This window comes from Neolamprologus brichardi, chromosome 7 (genome assembly GCF_056152115.1).
Source record: "Neolamprologus brichardi isolate AB-2024 chromosome 7, ASM5615211v1, whole genome shotgun sequence".
NCBI classification, from domain to species: domain Eukaryota; kingdom Metazoa; phylum Chordata; class Actinopteri; order Cichliformes; family Cichlidae; genus Neolamprologus; species Neolamprologus brichardi.
Genome location: NC_142110.1, coordinates 51186353 through 51206361, shown reverse-complemented (window position 1 = coordinate 51206361; position 20009 = coordinate 51186353). Strand labels below are relative to the sequence as shown.

At 41.8% G+C, this 20009-nt stretch overlaps 1 protein-coding gene across 6 annotated transcripts; it reads right to left on the bottom strand.

Moving 5' to 3' along the window:
• Positions 1-212: 212 nt before the first annotated feature.
• camsap1a (calmodulin regulated spectrin-associated protein 1a) lies at positions 213-18713 on the bottom strand. Of its 6 annotated transcripts, none has more exons than XM_006796758.2 (20): positions 18363-18713; positions 17678-17865; positions 12245-12507; positions 11434-11595; positions 11265-11345; positions 9976-10008; positions 9016-9157; positions 8641-8780; positions 8230-8326; positions 7924-8050; positions 7105-7184; positions 6919-7003; positions 4466-6797; positions 4245-4381; positions 3933-4141; positions 3782-3844; positions 3385-3472; positions 3179-3297; positions 2371-2489; positions 213-1716 (listed from the first exon to the last, which is right to left on the bottom strand). In XM_006796758.2, the coding sequence occupies exons 2-20, from the start codon at positions 17862-17864 to the stop codon at positions 1426-1428; spliced, it is 4755 nt and encodes a 1584-aa protein (XP_006796821.2). In that variant the 5' UTR covers position 17865; positions 18363-18713; the 3' UTR covers positions 213-1425. The 6 variants fall into 6 exon arrangements, with proteins under 6 accessions (XP_006796821.2, XP_006796820.2, XP_006796824.2 ...); XM_006796757.2 differs by lacking the exon at positions 9976-10008 and adding an exon at positions 9502-9561; XM_006796761.2 differs by lacking the exon at positions 3782-3844.
• Positions 18714-20009: the final 1296 nt, after the last annotated feature.

Genomic DNA, 20009 nt, shown 5'->3' with positions numbered 1-20009 from the left:
CTGATCAGCAACCATAACTATTGCTCACTCTCCTGACCATATATCCTTCACAGATCTTCATTTTCTAGCTTTAACTGCCAGCTGCAGGTGCTGACTGTGTGGCATTTAGTAGTTCTTAGCAATCCATAAAAAGGACTTGTGCATCCCCCTCATTTAGTAAATACAGAGTGGAAACGGAGAGCAGAAAAAAGACACATTACAGCAACTTTAGCAAGAAAATGGACCTAGCTGCATTTATTATATTTAATCAAAATAAATAAACATTCAATATAACACGGACAAGACTCAGCTCTGTATGCCTGTAACAGAACAAACCTCGAAATAGTGCCTGCTTTTTTTTTTTTTTTTAGTAAACATAACTTGTACGCAACGTACAAAAAATACTGCTCAAAAACGTACAAAACGCAGCAAACAAATATCAAGTATTGTGCAGTTTTCCCAAACACTGTACCAGCTGCTGACATCAGTCACTGCAAGGAAATTACTAGTGTGGAGCGCCAGAAGCTGCATTAAAAACGAACATCTCGCCAACATCCAGCGAGCGATTATATGTGAGAGGCAAACAGCTCAGTGGCATAGACCGGTCAATTTTGGTTCAGGGATGTGAGCTAATCGTTGATCTCACAAGGCTCACATCGGAGGTGGAATATATGTTTATATATGTGTGCGATCATTTCCGTAGGATGCCCTTGAGATCTGATTTAATGCAGTGTTTCAATTGCTTCAGGTTTGAGATAAATATCAGTACAATTTCCCTTAAGGTAAAAACAACATTATTTTGTTTTCCACTGTAACAGCAGCACAAATACCCCCCCTCCCCCTCAAAAAACATTTGCTTAGTTGTCAGAAGATTTAAAGCATAATCAAAAGAGTAAACACATTCAGGGCCAAATGCAGAAGAACTGCATTCTGCTCTCCCCTCCCCCTAACACAAAGACTGACGCACTTCTCCAAACACACTAAATAGAAAAGAAAACTACCACTTACTAACATCCATTCCACACGGACATAAAAAAAAAGTCTGTTCGAAGCTCCCTCGTCATAAAAACACATACGAGTAGCAGAAGAGTCCTCTGTATGCGCAGCCTGGATTAGTCACAGCAGTCTGGTACTTCTTTGCCAAGCTGAAACAGTAAATGTTACAAGACACTGTCAGGTTCATCCCTGCGTGTCTACACTTGCACTTGGTACCAGTAGATTCAGTAGTGGGGGTGCTACATAAAAAGAAGTGCCTAATTAAATGTTGGATATCCCCACAAATTAAAACCCTGCAGTGTGACATACAGAATAAAAAGCTAATACAACAGAATGCAATACTTTTGAATATCTGAACCCTCTAATGACATGACAGTCGTCTCCACGCTTATTGGGGCCTGCCCAACAGTAGCAGATGGGACCACAAATACTTACAAATGTCCCCCTTTCTCATTTTCTCCGTGCACTCCCTGGTCTCTTGACCTGCCACAGGTGATTGTGGATGGTCAGAGCGTCCACGCTGACCGACACAGTCTTGGCGGGGATGACAGTGAACTGCTTGCGGTCTGAGCTGTACTTGTAGAGCTTGTCGATCATCTTTCGGTTGATGGTGCGCGGTCCTGTGCCTGAAAACTTGATGATCTCCTCAGTGTCCGGAGAGTACGAGTAAATGGCGCGAAACTGGCACCCGCCGTCACGGAAGAGGATGATCAGGTGATTGGACTCGCACTTTTCTAGTTCCTGAGAATTTAAAACTGAATTTTTGAATGTGGTAAAAAGTTAAAAGTACTATGCAAAAGTCTTCAGCTTCCACTTATTTCTTTGTAGTTTTCTGAAAATAGCTGCAGTGATTTATTGTGTTTCACATATTGTTGCATGTATTTCCTAACCTCCTCCATATATATTAACAATGATTTAAACATTGGGATGATTTTCAGATACAGTTCATGTGTTGTATATAGTTTTTAAGGCCTACTACTTCTTCTTTTGTCCTCCACTTGTCCACTGCACACCATGCTGAGATAGAACTTTCCAGCTGATAGCTCTTTGGGAATCACCTTATTGTCGGAAAAAGGAAATTTTTTGCCCAACAAATTGTGTTATCTTTGACATTACATTAACATTAAACTAATCTAAAATTGTGAGCTTGCAATTTAAAACGGGTTCTTAGCTAAGTTGTCTTTTATGTTAGAAAGTCTGGCTTCTTGAAAGGAAAATAGAAAGGAAGGACGGGTGGCTCAAGACTTTTGCATAGTACTGTTTGAATAACACGTTAAAAAAAATTTACTATGATATACACAAATGGTAAATGGACTGATTCTTATATAGCGCTTTTCTACTCTCCCGGAGTACTCAAAGTTCCCAGATAGGTATTACTGCTGTGTGTTCACTGACCTCAAGAACAACACTCTTCTGCACTTCATTAACCTTTCCGGCCAGGCAGCAGTGGGCGATGGCATTGATGATGATTGGCTTGTTGGACTTGGAGCTCGGCTCCTTGAAGAGTTTAGGACCTATAGTATATGAACCAAACCAAAAAGATCAGTAAATGACATACAGGTCTCTAACCGTTTAAGGAGTGGTTTAGGTTATAACAGAAAACAGGCCTAACTCCTTTCTTGCTGAGTTATATGGGAATATCAATGCTTCTCTCATATTTTTAAAGCAATTATAAAGCTAGAATAAGGAGCCGATTAGCCTCGCATAGCTTAGCATCAAAACTGAAGGAGGGAGTAGATGCATTGGCAAACTGCTGTTCAAGCTTGTAGCAAAGTTTGTGAAGTCATGGCTTGAGGTCCAGTGGATATTACAATCTGTGCTTAAGGCTAAGCTAACTGTTTTGTTGGGCCTGGTTATACAGATGAGCCATCAACCTTTTGACAGTTTCATTGACAAATAGCATAAAACACATTTATCTAAATGTCTCTTTCATTAAGAATGTGACAAAATAGAAATTTTTATTGTTGCATGTGTGTTGTTGCTGACTGTGTTTGAGTAATTTCTGTAACTGTGAGACACCTGCTGCTGCCTATCTTGGCCAGGTCTCCCTTGAAAAAGAGGTTTTTAATCTCAATGGGATTTTCCTGGTTAAATAAAGGTTAATAAAATAATAATAAAATAAATTGTTTTGCACCAATCTTTAAAAATGAATGTTGGTTTTGTGATGATGGAAATAAATCTTTTTTTCAGCATTTCTATTCACCGGTATATTCATTCGAAGTAATGGAAGAGGCTATAGAGACGTTCTCCCAGTCCCGTTCCATGTTCCTGCTGGAGGCCCTGCTTAGGGGGAATGACTCCATAGAGCACACAGATCCAGCCCTAAAAAAATGCACCAAAATCAAATTAGTGCAAAGACACGCAACATGGACACAAATTTTCTCTGCTTTTATACAGCCAAACTCTCACCGGTTTGACTCTGCCCCTCCGGAGATAACGCTGTCTGCATCGGTTGCCAAAGAGAGCGTTGATCCTCGATGACTGCAGCTCAGATCGGCTGAAAATGGAGACAGAAGGATTTAGCATCAGCTACTTTCCTTAGCCAAGTGCTATTTGCCCAGTTTCATGCCTGAACTACTGCACTTTCACAGCAATAATTAAAAAAAGAACAATGCAGTTAAAAAAAAGCACATTGTAAGACCAAAGAGACACAATAAGCTGCACATAAGACAATAAAACAAGTGTGTCAAAGCCAATCAGAAGTGCCTGCTCTGAAAAAAAGACTGACTGATCTTCCTATTCTGAAATCCACTCCTATTTTTATCAGTCGTGTCCACATCATGCAGAGCAGCTTAAGAAGGTTCACCTCCCCTGCAGCCTGCTGCAGAGTCCTGGGCTTTGATCAACATGGAAACCTTCAGAGAATTACCTGCACGACACACACGCACACACACAGATACTCAGAGGACGACAACACGATCACATTTTTACTGCTTAAGTACTAGAGACACTCTTACGTGTAGCGGATCCTTTGGAGAGACCGCTGGACTCTTCACGGTGCAGCGATTTAGGCCTGTTCCTGCGGGCTTTGGTCCGTGGGCGAGGTTTGACCAGACCCTGCTCCTCCATCATGGCTTGTTGCTTCCGCCGTAAGTATTCCTGCTTAATCAGTTCTCGCCGCGCCTTCTCTTCCTCCTTACGAATGCGATCCTCTTCAGCCTTTCGCCTTGAGCAAACAGAAGGAAAGTTAATACAGCGGTCAGATGCCCACCCACTCCTTAGACCACTCCTTATCATTTCTTAACATGTGATTTCATGTCCAAACTCACCGGGCCTCATCACGCTTGAGCTCGCTCTCAACCTCTTGCTGAAGTTTGCGTATTCTTGCCTCTTCGGCTTTGCGCTGCTGTTTGAGGAGGAAGGCAGTGCGACGTTTCGCCATTTCGTCCTCTGCCTTTTCATCATCCTGGAAGATTAAAGAAAAACCTCTAATATACCACAGTGCAATTAAAACACAGTACAACAAAATGTGTAAACATCTTCATCTCACCTTGAAGAAGAAGCCCAACACGTTCTTCTGCTCGCCTTCTGCCACGCAGTCTGGGGCGTCTACAGTGCCATCCTCCAGTGGATCTTTGAGCTCTGACAAGTCGACTTCAATCAGCTGACCCTTGACTCTTGTGCTCTCCTCCTCACTGGCAACCTCCATCCTTGACCTGACAGCTGCGTCCTTCTCCTGCTCTCCATCCTGTGACGGAAATTGAGTCGTACTGGAGATAACTGGTGTGTCTGGTGATTTGAGTTTGTCTGAGAGGCGCCCTGTTCCCTCTCCTGCGCTGTCTTGGACCCTGAAGGTGGTGTTTCTCTGAAGGCTTCTCTCAGTCCTAGAGCTCTCTGCAGTACTCTCCACCTCCTCCCCTTCAGCACATTCTGGAAGTTGGATGCTTGATTTTTTGACACTCTTGCTGTTTTCTTTACTCTGTTTCAGCTCTGAGGCTTTGCTGCGCTGGCTGGAGCTAAGCTTGGGAGGACGACGAGTTGGTGCAGCACTGCCGCCACTGATATCTACAAAGTGAACTGCATAAGATCTGGAGTCTGAGGTAGAAGGTGTTTGTTGTGTTGGGTTTGTGTCAGGGGGTGTGCTTGGGCCTGACGGCACCGAGTCTGGAGGGGAGGCCACGCTCTGCTTCATGAGCAGGTTTTGCTGTAATGAGAGCTGCATCATCTGCTGCTGAATAGTACTAATAGCTTCATTGAGCAGCTCTATGGAACGGGAGCACTCATTTATATCAGGTTCAGCTCCGTTATCCTGGGAGAGAGCATTTAATCTGTTGTCTGTGTTCATCGGTCCTTCCTCTCTTTGACCTCCCTTTGTTCGAACCTTTAGAGCATCAAGACAAGAATCATCTCTGCTGGTCTGGCTCTTCGCTTTACTCCTTTCAGCAGATGTTAGTGCCAAGGATTCCTTGGAGTGTTTGAGGGGTAAAGGAAGAGTGTCGCTGCGCCCTCCACCCTTCTTAACAATGTTCAAGAAAGCAGCTTTCCCAAGCTTTAATCTCTGCCTGGCTGACACCGTCTCCATCTTTTTCTTCTGATATTCGATTGCACGTCTCTGCTCTTCCAGTTGCATGTGAAGTTGCAGTAGCTCTGAAGGCACAACTGGAGAACTAAGTGCCGTATTCTTCCCCATCACAGTGCTCGGTTCTTTCCCCAGCAAACCCGAGGCGGAGTCATTCCTCAGTTGCCAGGGAGGGCAGGGGGTGACATCAGAGCCATCAGGTGTTGTCTTTTGGGAGCTGCTGGTACTTGAGTATCCGTCACGGAGACCAAGTTTGAGGAGCTTTCTCTCTGCAAAGCTGGTCATCTTGACACTGGCGCTGCCCGAAGCACTGCAGCTGCTCGCCCATGATATGGTACTAGGGCAAGGGCTAGAGCGCCCACTGCAATCTTCCTTATCCTCCCGCTCGCTTACCTTCATGTCTTCTCTGAGTTTGGCTGACTCGCCCTCTCCAAATTCTCCAAATTCAGCCATGTTGTCCTCTTCTGGGCACTTTCCCCTCCCTCCCTTCACCTCCTCTTTCATCAGCTCCATCTGATCTTCTTCCTCTTCATCCTCCTCCAGGTCTGCGATGTCAGAGTCAGAATCGGGCCCTGCCTCTGGCATGCAATCTATGGAGAAAGAACTGTGCTGGTCTGGCTCATCTGACAAGTGAAGGAAAAAGCCTTCAGATTGCTTCTTTCCAGGCTGAGAGTCGACTGCTGAATCCTGCCTGAGAGAGCTAGGAACTGATTCCACCACTTGCGTGGGTGTACAGGTGCTGGGGGATTTCCTCTGTGAGGTCTGCGGGACACCGGCGGTTGCATTTCTTGCATTTCCCGTGCCTCTGCAGCGACTCTCACCGCTCTCCTCCTGCTTGTTCAGGCTGATGCTTTTCTCTTTGGCCATTTTAGGGATGGCAGGCAACAAAGGCTCCAGATAATAGCTGTCGCCTCGGCAGTCCAGAGTAAAAGGGCCCGCATCGAAACAGGAAGGACGAGAAGCATTACATACTTTTGAGGCAGGAGCTGCACTCTGCATTTCCAGCTCGTCCTGCTCCATGTTGCTCCCGATTCGATGTCTAGAAAATACAGAAGGATGGATAACGGCAACCAGTTCCTCCTCTTCTATTTCTTCTTCTTCATCCTCTATGCGCATGTGATTAAGCAGGCTTTGACCACTAAGTCTATGCTGAGACAGACCCGCGCCCAGCATGTGTTTAGGAGTAATGCTCATTATGTTGGAGGCTAAGCTGTCTTTGCTAATGGAGCGAGCAAGACTGATACTGTCTGCATCATCCTCTGGGGCAAAATGCAGGGCATAGGATGCAGCCTGGGATAAAGGCCTGGATGAGATAATAGTACAGAAGGAGGAAAATGAGTTAGGTAAGCTGAACAAAAGAATTTGTCATACTGATAGATTCTGCAACATGAAACTTAATAAACCAATTACTGTATACCACTCACCTCGTCCTTCTCTCTGGCCAGGCCATTTTGGAGCCCTGATGTTGCACATCTGGACCTATCAGAGAGTTAGGCCTATGCCTTATATCTGCACAAAGAATACATGATCCATGTTAGGAAAAAAATATATTTACTTCTTGACTTCAGGCAGAAATCTCAGCTCAGAACACAGATGATTTTTCTTTTTACCTGGAGTGGTCTCCTCAACCACTTTCTGTTGTCTCTGTCTCAGAGGCAGCAGAGATGGGCTTGTGGAGCTTGATTTAGTGCTGCACGAGAGAGACAGAGAGAGAGAGATATTAGCTGTGTAAATTATTATTGTATATCTATATCATTGTATAAATTAATAACCTCTTAATTTACTAAGTAAATTAGTGCAGAGGCATTTAAAACACTACCGCAGAGACACAAAAGAGAGACACCGCACTCCCAATCATCCCACAGATCTTCATTTAGGAGAACAGCCAAGATGATGCTTGTCTGGGTCCTGCGTCCAAAGACCCAATCAAAAGCTAAACTGGGAAATATAAAAGCCAATCGCTTTGCTTAAATGAGCTGGTGCAATAAACCCAAGGCCTCAATCGTGTCAGTAGTTTAGTCCTAATGTTGTATAATTTTATATGTGTGTAACTTTAAAACATCAGTTAATTTTGTTTTGTTTTGTTTTTAATCTTAGGGAAAAGACAGCCAAACTCTTTTTTTCTGGACTAGTGACTCAATAGATGTTTTCTTTTTAATGTTTATGCTGAGCTCGTTTAGATAATGCTTTAAAATTACCGCCCAAATAAGTGCCCATCAGCATTACCAAAATGGCTGCCAAGTCTGAATTTTGGCAAGTCTGCCAAAATTCTGAGAACGTATACAACACTTCCCTGTGAAGACCTGTGTTTTACATAAGGTTTTATATTATAAGCACACAAATGTGCAAGTGGACAAATAGAGATAGAAAACAGAACAGTAATAAACCAGTCAGTGCGTCTGAAACTGAGAAAAATGACTACATGGTACCTGAGGTCAGGACTTGAGGGCGTGGCCAGGGTGTCAGCAGAGTGCGATGATGTCAGGAAACTTCGTTTAGTGATGTTGGAGATGGGTACATAGGATCGAGAAGTTTTAGGCTGCAGCAGCAGTCTCACTGTGGAAATAGACAGCCACTAACATTTCAGTAAATACAAATATATATATATATATATATATATATATATATATATATATATATATATAGTCATCAAATCAATCTGTGTACATGTAGCGACTGTGCTTTTTGTGTTATTCAATCAAAACTGATGGATGAAGGCAGAAAGTGTGCCATACCATCTCTGATATCCTGAAGATCCCGGGGTTGAACAAATTCTGGCTTCACAATCTCAAACCACCAAAACAGCTCGGCAATGAAGACCGTCACATTATTCTGTAAGACATCAAAAACTGACGATATCAGGAAGAAAAGCACGACATGACAAAAAAGCAGCATAGCACAGGATCAAGGCACACTGGGCTTTATATGTATTCTTTAGATTTAATCCATCGCTTAAAGCAATTCACTATCAGGTGTTGAGACTGAGGGCAAGAGGAGCAGGACCACAAAGAGAAATCCATAAAACACGTCTTTTGTTGAGATATAATAGTTAAGCAGTTAATTTTAACGTTGGCTACTTTTACTCAGAAATAAATGTACAGTGATTTTATTGTAACTATAAAAGCATTTTATGTTTCCAAGCTCACCTTTAGTACCGGTGGGGAGTACAGCAGGTCTTCAGGCTTCAGATAGAAGCATTTGTTCAAATACTCGTTTGAAAACTCCTTCAGTAGTTGGATATTGTAAACACTTTCACCGATAGAGGGAACCTCCTTCAGACAGATATCTGCACAGAACAGGACAACGCTATCAGGCTTACTCTGTACTCTTAAACCTTTTAAATTCATAGATACTGCTCCTTTTGCTTCACAGTCGTATTGCTCTTTTAATTCACCTTGGTAAAACTATCCTGACTTATATAACATTAGGAGACAGAAAACACTAGGTTCCTGCTAGAAAATTGACAGCTATAGTATGTGCTACACTTCTTGACTGGCTTGAATAGAGCTGTGTTACAGTACCTTCCAGTCTAACGAGTTCTGGGCAATAAAAGTGAATCACAGCCAGCAGAGCTGTGCCATCACACATGTCTTTCAACAGGTCGTCCAATAAGGGGAAGTGCTGGAGCGTTCGACCTGATAGATGATCTCTGCGGTAACGCACCTACACACCAAGAGAAGGCCTAGGATTACACAGTGTGCACACATTTTTCTAATGAATCACTGAATCACACACTCACTTGTCAGATAAACACAACATCTCACATGCTGTAAACTAATCTCTGCTTGTCTTCAGCACTAACTGGGGTCTAGGGCTTCTTGGTTGTGACATGTCATGTGGTGCATAATGTGTGTTTTCGCTGATACGAATCGGGAAGGGTGCTAATGATTCTCATATAAAATATTTAAGCTAAGCATAACACAGGTAAGTATTGTGTGGATATGCAAGGGAAAAAATCATAAACCGTACAATGAAGTAACGAAAGGGGTTAATGATGAATACTTTACCACACGAGAGAACTCCACAGGTTCCAGTAAGCAATGAGCCAGAGCATGCAATATATCAGGCTAGTGAGGGGAGAAAGAAATGATATTGGGAGGAAGTTAATGGTGAAATAAAAGAAGCCATGAGCCATTCTAACACTGGGTGGATCAATGGATGGTTTGGGAGGAGGAAGTTGAGGACTGAACAAGCTCAGCTGAATATTAAAGGATGTAAAAAAGGATTTGAAATTAAAAGCAAACGAGCATGGTGATGTTCCTTCCTTTGCCAGAAAGGGGCACTGTGTCATCTTCCTTATACAATTTACTGCATTTATATAACACCCATAAATATATTCCTTTTTTCCTTCATCCTGTTAGTCTAGTTTTTCCCAGCTTTCCCTTACGCTGCCACATCTGATGCACACACATACACAACCTCACACACCTCCAGTTGACACATTGAGATTCACACAGGTGATTGCAAGCAGTGGCACTTACAGGTACAAGCTTCCAGTACCATTTGGAAGGAGACTAGTATCCAAGAGGCACACGAGGGAGTTAATTTGGGAGGGAGACACAAAGAGGAAGAGCAACAGACAAGTAAAGGGTCAGACACAGCCAGAAGGAATCGAATCTTCTCCTGATTGGAAGGAGGCAGATCTGGTCTTAAAGATAACTGGAAAGGGTTCGAATGAACGCATCAGCAATATCTATTTATTCAGGAATCAGGGGGGAACAACTGAAATGAGACATAGCTCAAAAGACACACTGTGCTACTAATGATGCAGCTAGTTAATGCAAGCGTCAATCCAGCGGCAACTGTCTGCACATCTGTTGATATGTTAAAAACACTAACTACCAAAAGCTTACTCAGCAAAAACGTAATGATGACAGACACAATTTGAAAAAAAAAATCCCTATGTTAAAAATATAATACATTAAAAACTGGTTCCCCACAAAGAATCCCACAGCTTAATCATCCTAAAGCCCTCAAATAATAGGGACAGTAGTTTAAAAATATAAAGCATGATATATTCTTTAAGCATGAGGTGCAAACACACACAAATAAAAATGTTTGAATATCTGATCACAGGTTTGTAAGACAATGTCAGTAGAAGACAGAACTGATTACTTGACAATTAATATGTCTTTTAGGGACAAGATGCACACATGTAGGACATTAGACAAAGGCAAAAAACATCACTTAAGACAGACTCTTTTCAAGACAGGGGAAGCTACACTCTCTGAACACTTTGTTATGTGCACGTTGCTCATACTCAGACTCCCTTTTGCCTTCAGCACTCCCTTCACTCTGCGTAGAACAGGGAAACATCCATCAGAGATTTTAGTCCATATTTACATGATAATATCATGCACTTGCTGCCTGCTGCAGGCAGTGGCGTTTAAACTACTTCTGAATGTCATAACAGAAAAATAAGGCTCATCAGACCAGGCAATCTACTATTGTTCAATTCTGATGTGCCTGTTTGAATTATAACTTCCATTTCCTGGTCTTAGCTGACAGGACTGGCACCCGGTGTGGTCTTATGCTGCTGCAGCTCATCTGCAAGGGTGTTTGCACCCTACTTTCTGCATTCAGAGACACTCATCTTCATACTTTGGTTGTAAGGAGTGGTTATTGGAGTTACTGCTGTAATCATATCAAATGCAAGCAGTCTGGCTTTTCCCCAAGCAACTGAACATGTGTACCAAACAAAGTAGCCAGTGAGGGTATTTTTCATGCTATATACATAAAGTTATTATTGTTGTTATTATATTATCATTACCTTCTGGTGACTCGGTGACTCAAGAAGATGTTGTTTCATTTTACACTCTTTTTCTGTGATCTCCCTCAACTTTATGTTCACCTAAAGCACCAAAGAATACAGCAGGTTAGCACAGACAGATGAACACACAAATCCAGCTGTCATAACAATAACACTGTTTAATTGTTGCCTTGTTGATCCAAAACAGCATTGCATCTTCCAGGTCATAAGGAAGCTCCTTTGAGGCACTGAAGGTTGAAAAGCGCTTGACACTGGACACCACCTTCTCTATGCTGATCATCTCCACCGTATAGGCCATCATCAGGGAATCAATGAGGTGGATGTGGGCGCTCTGGGAGAACAGATAAAGAGCTGTCTTTGAATCTATCATTAGATACATAGCATTTGAGAAGCTTTAGGCGGAAATTACTTTTTCTGCCCCCTACCGTGACAACCCAACATTCATGAAGTCTTTCTATGTATTAAATATTTGGGAATCACAGATTTACTTTAGTATAGTAGTAATGGTATAATGGTAATGGTACAATATTGTTTTTATATAATAATCATTCCCTTTAACATGTTGTTTTTGCATTTAGAGCACATTTTCAGGATTATGGAAATCATCAAGAGAAAATTCATGAAAAACTTTTTGATCCATTTTGCCTGATGAATATTTCTGTTACATTGGTGCATTATTTATTCCAGCACTACTAGCTCACATTTGGCTCTGGAAAGTCAGATTAGCTTGTTAACAGATGGTAAGTGTGGGTTGCCAGGTTACTGGGTTATACTATTACAGAGGAATACTAACCACAATGGGAAAAAAAACAAAGAGATTTTTGGGGAGGTGTGTAAATCAGTGACATGAAAGCAAATTAAATATTTGTTATTTTGTCACTGTTACAACTGCTACAAATGAATCACAGAATCTGGCATTGGGACGTTGCCGAAATGTGACTCATCTGCTTTTTCTGACAATCTAGAAAGACACATTTTACCATTTTGATGGGAGAAGCGCTGAGATCCAGATCGGAAACTGGCGTGTTGTCGGTCTCCAGGACATAGATGCCTTTTCTCGACAGAGCCTGGATGACAGACTGGTGGTTTTGGAGTGAGCCGGCCTGCTCGGCGTGAAGGATGAGCCCGCACACACGACAGTAGAGCTCTCCAGACTGCAGCATGCGGATGATGGGGGGTTTGATGTGTTCCTGCTCATACTGGTCTGTGTAGAAGGGGTCCCGCAGGTCTGCAGGAACATGATCTGGGGAAAGGATTGATGGCAAACAAAATGCTTTCAAAATGAGAGCCACAATGTGAGCAGCAAGTTTTTTTTTACCTATCAAAGTTGTATAAAGGTACAAATCACGCTTTACAACCACACACACAAACTATTTTTATACAACACGTGTCCAACCAATGCCTTGCTGTGTTATGTAACAGAGAAGCTCCTAGTACACAGGCTTTAAAGGGTATTAGACCGTCTAAGAAGAAACCAGTGCATGAGGAGAGCACTCAAAGTCAGTGGTTAAACAGCACTTGGGCCTGAAGCTTTAAGCCACTTAGCCAACGGGATTTAGTGGTGATGGTTAAGCTAATGGTGTCGTCCGAGCCAGCCTAGCATTCTCCAGCTCCTGCTCATGGACACGGACATGCCAAAGCTATTTTTATGTCTTGGACATGTTAATCCAGGAGTTAAGGCCCGGAGCGTTCACGAAATTTCTGTGTGTTGAAACTCTGTTGTTTCTTGTCAAACCCCCCCCCCCCCCCCCCCCCCCCTCCAAAAAAAAACCCTCAAAGCCATCTGATAATGAATATTATAAGCATGCAAGCTAATGTAAAACTGACCTGAACTTGTAGTGGATTTAGTATTTTAGTAGTTCTGTCCATCATAGAGGGGTATGAGTGGGTGTGTACTGCTTTAAACAAAGTGTATAACTGTATAATTTATTTCTGTGAGAAGTCAGTAAATCGATAGCAGGCACAGTGGTATCTATTTTAAGATAAAAACCAGAAGGTGCTTAGTGTAGGTTAACGTAAAAGTGGATGGAGGGGGAAGCAGTAAATCTGTGTCTACAGCACCTCTTAGCTCAGCTATTACTACATTACATCTTGTTTGAATAACCACAGAAATGGAGGAATGTTGGCAAACTAATGATGAGGTCTCTAGGAGACTCTAGTTCTTTTTTTTAACTTTGAAGAGCTAGGTTTGTTTGTTTCCCTCGTTGCACAGTCTTTTTGCAAGGGTAAGCTAACTGCTTCTGGCTCAAGCTTCAGAGATGATGTGCATACAAGAGAATAATATTGATCTTTGCATCTAACTCAGCAGAAAATGAACAAGTGTATCGCTCCAAAATGTCAAATTATCTCTCTGACAGTACAGCAAACCTCGTAGCCAGATAGTGCTTCCTTGCACATCTTTGTCTTGTTAAAATATTGTAATGTCCGCATAAACAGATATGCCTAAATTGCACTGCTTTTAACTGCCATTATCTATGGTTTCTCTATCAAATGATTGGTTTGGACTAGCAGTTACACCCTGCCAGGCTTCTTGAGGGACTGTTTGTTTCTAAGTCAAACATCTCCAGAACTGAGCGATGACAGTGATGAATAAAAGTGTGAGAAGAGAAGATAAGCAGCTATACTTGCATCAGTTAACAAAAGCATGTGTTCTCATTTTGCTTCACATTAGGGATGATGCTGACTGTGACGTAACAGACAAACATCCATCAGTGGAAAACGCACACACAGCAGGCTCGGTAATACATCTGACTGCGAAGACCTCAGCTGTGTCTTTTACGACAGACTGCTTGCTTGTCATGGTCCACATACAGGATCTATCGCACGCTTCGCTGATGTAGCGCTGCCATATGTGAATGAGAATTCTAGATCATGTGAGAAAATGCACCCCTGCATGTCTGAGCTCCTCTGTTTTGTTTTCCTCTTACAAATACCCCCACTTCCTCACTCTCAGCTGTCCCAGAATGGTTCCTCTTCCTCCATGGTTGCTGTGGTGATGGAGAGGCCAGAGGCGGGGGCTGGGATGCTGTCCCGGCTCCTGCTCAGTGAATTAATTTATGGACCTTGACATCAGGAGATGTGTGCATGTGTATGTGTGTGTGCAGCAATAAATTTGAAAGGAGAGGTTCTCCTCGATAATTCTAATAGTTAATACTGCTTAGATATTTATCGTCTATCGGATCCAGGACTTAAATCCAGCCCAGTGTGCATGTATGAGTCTTTGTTCTTATTCTTTCAAGCACAAAGGTCAGACTGACCAGCAGAAATCCTGCTGACAGTTAAGGCAGAGCTATCAGACTCTGGGGTCTGCAGGGGTATGCAACATTTCTCTCCAATAAGACGGCTCAATGAACAGTCCTCCTGAAGACAGCGTGTTGGGCAAACATAGCCTGTAAGTCAATAAGCCAATCCCACCTGAAAGCATGGCAAAGCAGACAGAACTGAAAAGGTGGGCACCAATTTTCCAGGTCCTTTATTCTAATTTTACGCATTTATTATTGTGCATTATGTGAGAGATCACTAATACAGCCAGCCATCCATGTATCATTTTCTAACTGCTTATCCAACTGAAATCACAGGGGAGCTGGAGTCTATCCCAACTGACACTGGCCAAAGGGTAGGATACACCCTGAACAGGTGGCCAGTCCATCCCAGAGTGAACAGCACAGGCAACCATTCTTGCTACCACCCAAGTGTAAAGCCAATACAGATATGCCAAGTAACCAAACAAAAACACAAACAAAAAACAAAACTTTGCCTCTGGAAAACAGAGCACTTATAGAAAACCCATGTAGGCTTATTGAGGCCAACCAAACTGAGAGCAAGACCTCAGCAGGTTCGAACCTGAAACCCTCAAGCTGAAAGGTGATATAACTGCGCCCCAGGAGAATCTCAGCACTTCCACATCTACCTAAATATCCGACTATTCCAATATGTGTTCATTCAAACGGCATTCAGTTTCCATTTCAAAACTCTTTTTTTATCAAGTAAAGCACAGAACAAAAAATCTATGGACTGTACTGATCTGTACAGTGGGTGACAGAGCACTTAAGCATTATGTGGGAGAAAATATAATAGCAATATCCCTGACCTTTAGAGCCCACTATTGTACAAATTATACAACATAAGACTGTTGACTCCAACTGTTAAAAGCTATTAAAACTGTACATAAAAATTAATTATGTCGTTTGAAAACGTCACACTTTTACTATCTGTTTATCTGTTTCTTCTTTGAAACTGTTTCCAGTGCAGGAACGTTCAGTGTTTCTCCACAGGCCATTAATAAACATGTCATGAGTCTAAACAAACGGGCTGTGTTGTTCAGAGACACAGGCCTTCAGGTCCAATCCCATTAAACACTTAATCATGTGACTGCTGTGCTGACTTTCACAACAGACAACACGGTCCTCCCGGCACTGCTGTGTCGGTGTGTTCGTCAGTTTGCACTCTAATAGGAGTTCTGATAGTGTGGTTCTGTCTTCCACACTTATCTCTTCTCTCCAGATGAACATTTTTTTAAAAGCTGCACGATACCTGAGTATTGCTAAGCGCCCAGCTGTTTATGACCACAGCATACCCATCTTCTGATGGTTGCTTCCAGAACACTTGTTCTTAAACATAACAATAAACTCACTTTACTCAAATGGCCTCCGCAGTCGCTAGATCTCAATCTAATAGAGCGCCTTTGGGATGTGGTGGAACAGGAGATTCACATCATGGACGTGCTGCTGGCAAAGCAATTGCATGATGTCAATATTAACCAAAATCTGAGAAATGTTTGTTGAATCTATGCTATAAAGAAATAAGACAGAAGGCAAAACGGGGTCCAACAACAATCAGGTATACCTATTCAAGTGTTCAATTTATCATTTAAGTATTTTTGTAAAGGAAAAGTGCCAAACATTTAACAATTCCTGCTTAATTATGGTCTCAGTTGCTTCTTTGTTGAAGTGATAATTGCTAGCTGCACACCACATTAAGCTAAGCAGGAACAAAAACTGACTGTCATGATAAGCGCCACATGATGGTGACAGCTGCGAATAAATGGCGGCGACAGTCTAGCTCATCATTTTCCTTACTACCTAAATAGTTGTGATAACTTAATAAACTGAGGAGTCCCATGTCATATAGTATTGTTATAATCTGCATAGACTTTTATATCAATGCCTGCATAAAACAGGACACCAGAGTCCCTGGCACACATCAGGAAGAGCCAATGAGATTAAGGGAAGCAGGAAGCTTTCTGAGATAATGGTGATGGTTTGATGTTTATTATGGACATCTTATCTCTGCCCCGAACAAACACCAAGCTCTAGTCTACACAACGAAAGCATACAATATTTTGTGTATTCATGGTAAAACACTAAAATGCTCCATCTGTTCATGTGAGATTGCTCATGCTGACATGACTGATGGAAGATGACATTTATATTGTCATCTGAAAGATACAGTAATTCCCAGTGTGTAGACTGGAGCAGAATTTAGCATTCGGCTTCATTTCTATGGTATTATAAGCCCCGCATTTTCAGTTTTAGTTCCCATGTCAGCGTCAATTCCCTGAGTCATCCACAGGAATGGATACACTTTAATTGCAGGCACTCCAACTGCTTGACTCATAAAGTGGATATGAGAACAATGAGTTTTCCGTTCCTAAATGACTGCCTCCGGATCAACTTCCAAATACATTATTGTTACTGATAAAACAAAAACTGAGACTTGCAGAGCACAGCTGACCTCCTGATCACATTCCTGATAGATCTGCCAGTGCGTGGCATAAAAACCCACATTCAAAGAGTGATTTCCAGACATTTGCGGTACTTACAGCTTGCCTATGTAGAGCAATCATTTTTAATATTTTAACAGACCTCGTCAGAGCTGACAAAGCCAGTGACCTGTGCATGAAAGACTCATCACGAGATGTCAGCCCAAGGATTCACTCGCAGAAATGACGCTCTGGAGTGCTGCTATGTTGTCGTGGTATGAAAAGTTAATTCTCATAAAATACATTTGCAATTGTTGTGGTCAAAAATCAACACTTACAAAATAGGATAGTGGATTTATAAGTAGACTGAAGTCTCAATCTGCATAAACAAAGGACTAGTAACTGGAAACTTGAAACCTAATGTCAACATATCCTGATGTTTTCTGTTATTCTGACTGTTTAATAACACAGTTATAAATCAATAATGTTTAAACTGAAAAGGTCACAAATTTCATATTATTAAAATTGTCATTTGTGTCATAGAAGCATCTGTATGATTCTAGACATGGACCTTTTGTTGGGTATATACCGTTCTCTCTTTCTACTACTAGGACAAAATGCACAATAAAATATTCATCCATATAAAAAGATATGAATCCTCTTGCATTCTTGACATCCAAGAAGGTCTCAGCAGCACAAGAGAAAGTCTTACCTGTACCATAGGCTTTGGCAAACAACCAGCGGAGATTTGCGTCTATTTTGGCTCTTGCACAGTCGTACAGCTCCAGCGGTACAACCTGAGCCTCCATGACCCCTCCACCACCACCACCATCATCTGCTGTTGCTGCCGCTGCTCTCCTCCAAGTGCTGTCCCTGCCAGCACTCACCTCCACATCCATCCTGAACATAGAGACACACGGGCATTACTTCTTCTCATGAAGCCAAAACCATTACATCATCGATTTCAGGACAACAACCGGGGCCCTGCTCACTGACAGCACCGGCTCCGTTAACATGAAATTCACAAAGACTCACCTCGTCTGACCTGCAGGTGCTGTAGTCGCCTCTGCTGTCAGTCTGCACGACCATTTATATGAGCCCAAAACACCTTCTATATGTATACTATTTATCTGATTATCAGCTAATAATGTCTTAGACTGAAGTAACTATAGGGCACTTCGGGGCATAAATGATAGCTCTGTGTTCTTTTAGAATTAGCTTCAAAAATGAAACCAAAAATAATATTTTTTTTAGTAAATGACAGCTGGTTCTTGTGAGTCCAGTTGAACAGAACGACCCAATATTAACCTAGCACCGCTATGTCCACTGTATCAGTGGCAGGTTAGCTAGCGTTGCAACATTTAACAGCAACAATATAACATGTAGCAAAGACTCACCTCTAAGAGCACATTAGGATCCTCTCCGCAGCTTTGTATTTGAGATGGATGTATTGTTAAAACGCCGACATGCTGGCCGGGCTTCAGCTAACGCTGAAATAACAGACTCCTCCCCGCCCAGCGACACAAATCTCCGGCCTCTCAGGATAAAGCTTCACCTGGCGGCTGATGGTCGTTAATCCAATAATAATAATAATAACAGTAATAATACAAATTCCGATTGGCAACCACCCCAGAAGTCTGCTTTCGATGGAATCATTAATGTCAAATAGCTGGCTCTTTCATACTGAGGCTGTCATCGTCTCTGACGGAGGACTGGCGATTCTAACGGTGCACGAGCAACCCTGTTGTAGGAGCCTGTCTCTATGGGGACGGGTGTTACCGCCATATACATACAGCCACCTGGTGAGGGCGCTGCAGCGCTATTAAAAAAAACAAAAAAACAATCAAAAACAGCTGTGAAGATTAATAAAAGATAAGAAAAAAAAATCAGGAACAAATTAACGTAATAAAAAAGTAAAACCTAAAACATAAGATTGTTGCATTAGGCAATCATTTAGAACTAAATAATTAATACTAAACGTTAAAACTAATAAGACTGGATATAATTAATAAAGCAATTATTTGCTTGATTTAATTTCCAATTGGATATTGTTGTAATATTTGTTTTAAACAGACGAAAAAAAGTTCATAACAACAAGTAATGTTATTTATTGTTTTATTTATTTATTGTATCCACTGTAGAAATGAGCACGTGTGAGAGTCAGCACACAGAGCTCGGTGATGCTGGGGTAAGACTTATAAGGCACAGTAAAACAGCAGAGATGGCAGCCTTCCCAAACTCATAGAATAGGGAAAGCAGTGAATGTGATCTTGTGCAGGATCACCATGCACAGAATGAAATTGATGCTTATCTCTCTCTTCCATAAAACATTGTATATTAAACATTTATTTTTGCTGTGGATAAAAATCAATTTATTCTAAAATATATTTTGTACGAAACGAAATCTTTTTTCTTTAATTGCTGTTTTTACCTAAAATGGTGCAAATAAGTATATGAAAAATCGACAATGACTGCATTTGGTGGCTCACACATCAGTTTTCACCGTCATGACGTATATCATGTAAAAGCAGTGAAAGAAGAACCCTCTGCCTAGGTGAACCCAGATTAAGGTGTAATATTCTTATTTTTCCACGCAGGGGAGTGGGTCTGAAACTTCACAAAGTCAGCGAGTGAAGCCAGCCTCCAATAATCAAAGGGATTAAATGTGGCTTTGTCACAAGTGTGCTGCTTGTCATTGAGGAATACGTCCAGGAGGGGGCGGTATTGGTCAATTTATATGTCTAAAACAATTTAATTGTAAATTCAAGGCAAAAAAAATTAAGTAGCCATAAATGTGGTTACATTGGACGAATGCTGGATAATGGTGATGACAAAGTTGAAAATGACAAAGATATAAATCAATCAATCAAAAATAAAGCATTTTTAAGTGTAAGTATTTATGTTAGGATATCACATTTTATAAGATGTTTTAGGTGAAAAAAGGGACGGGGGGCTCAGCAGACACTTTATTACGTATACGTGTTCAGCGGATTCAGATATCTAAGCAGTCTATTACCTAGTGGCAACTTGAAACTGAGAATCAG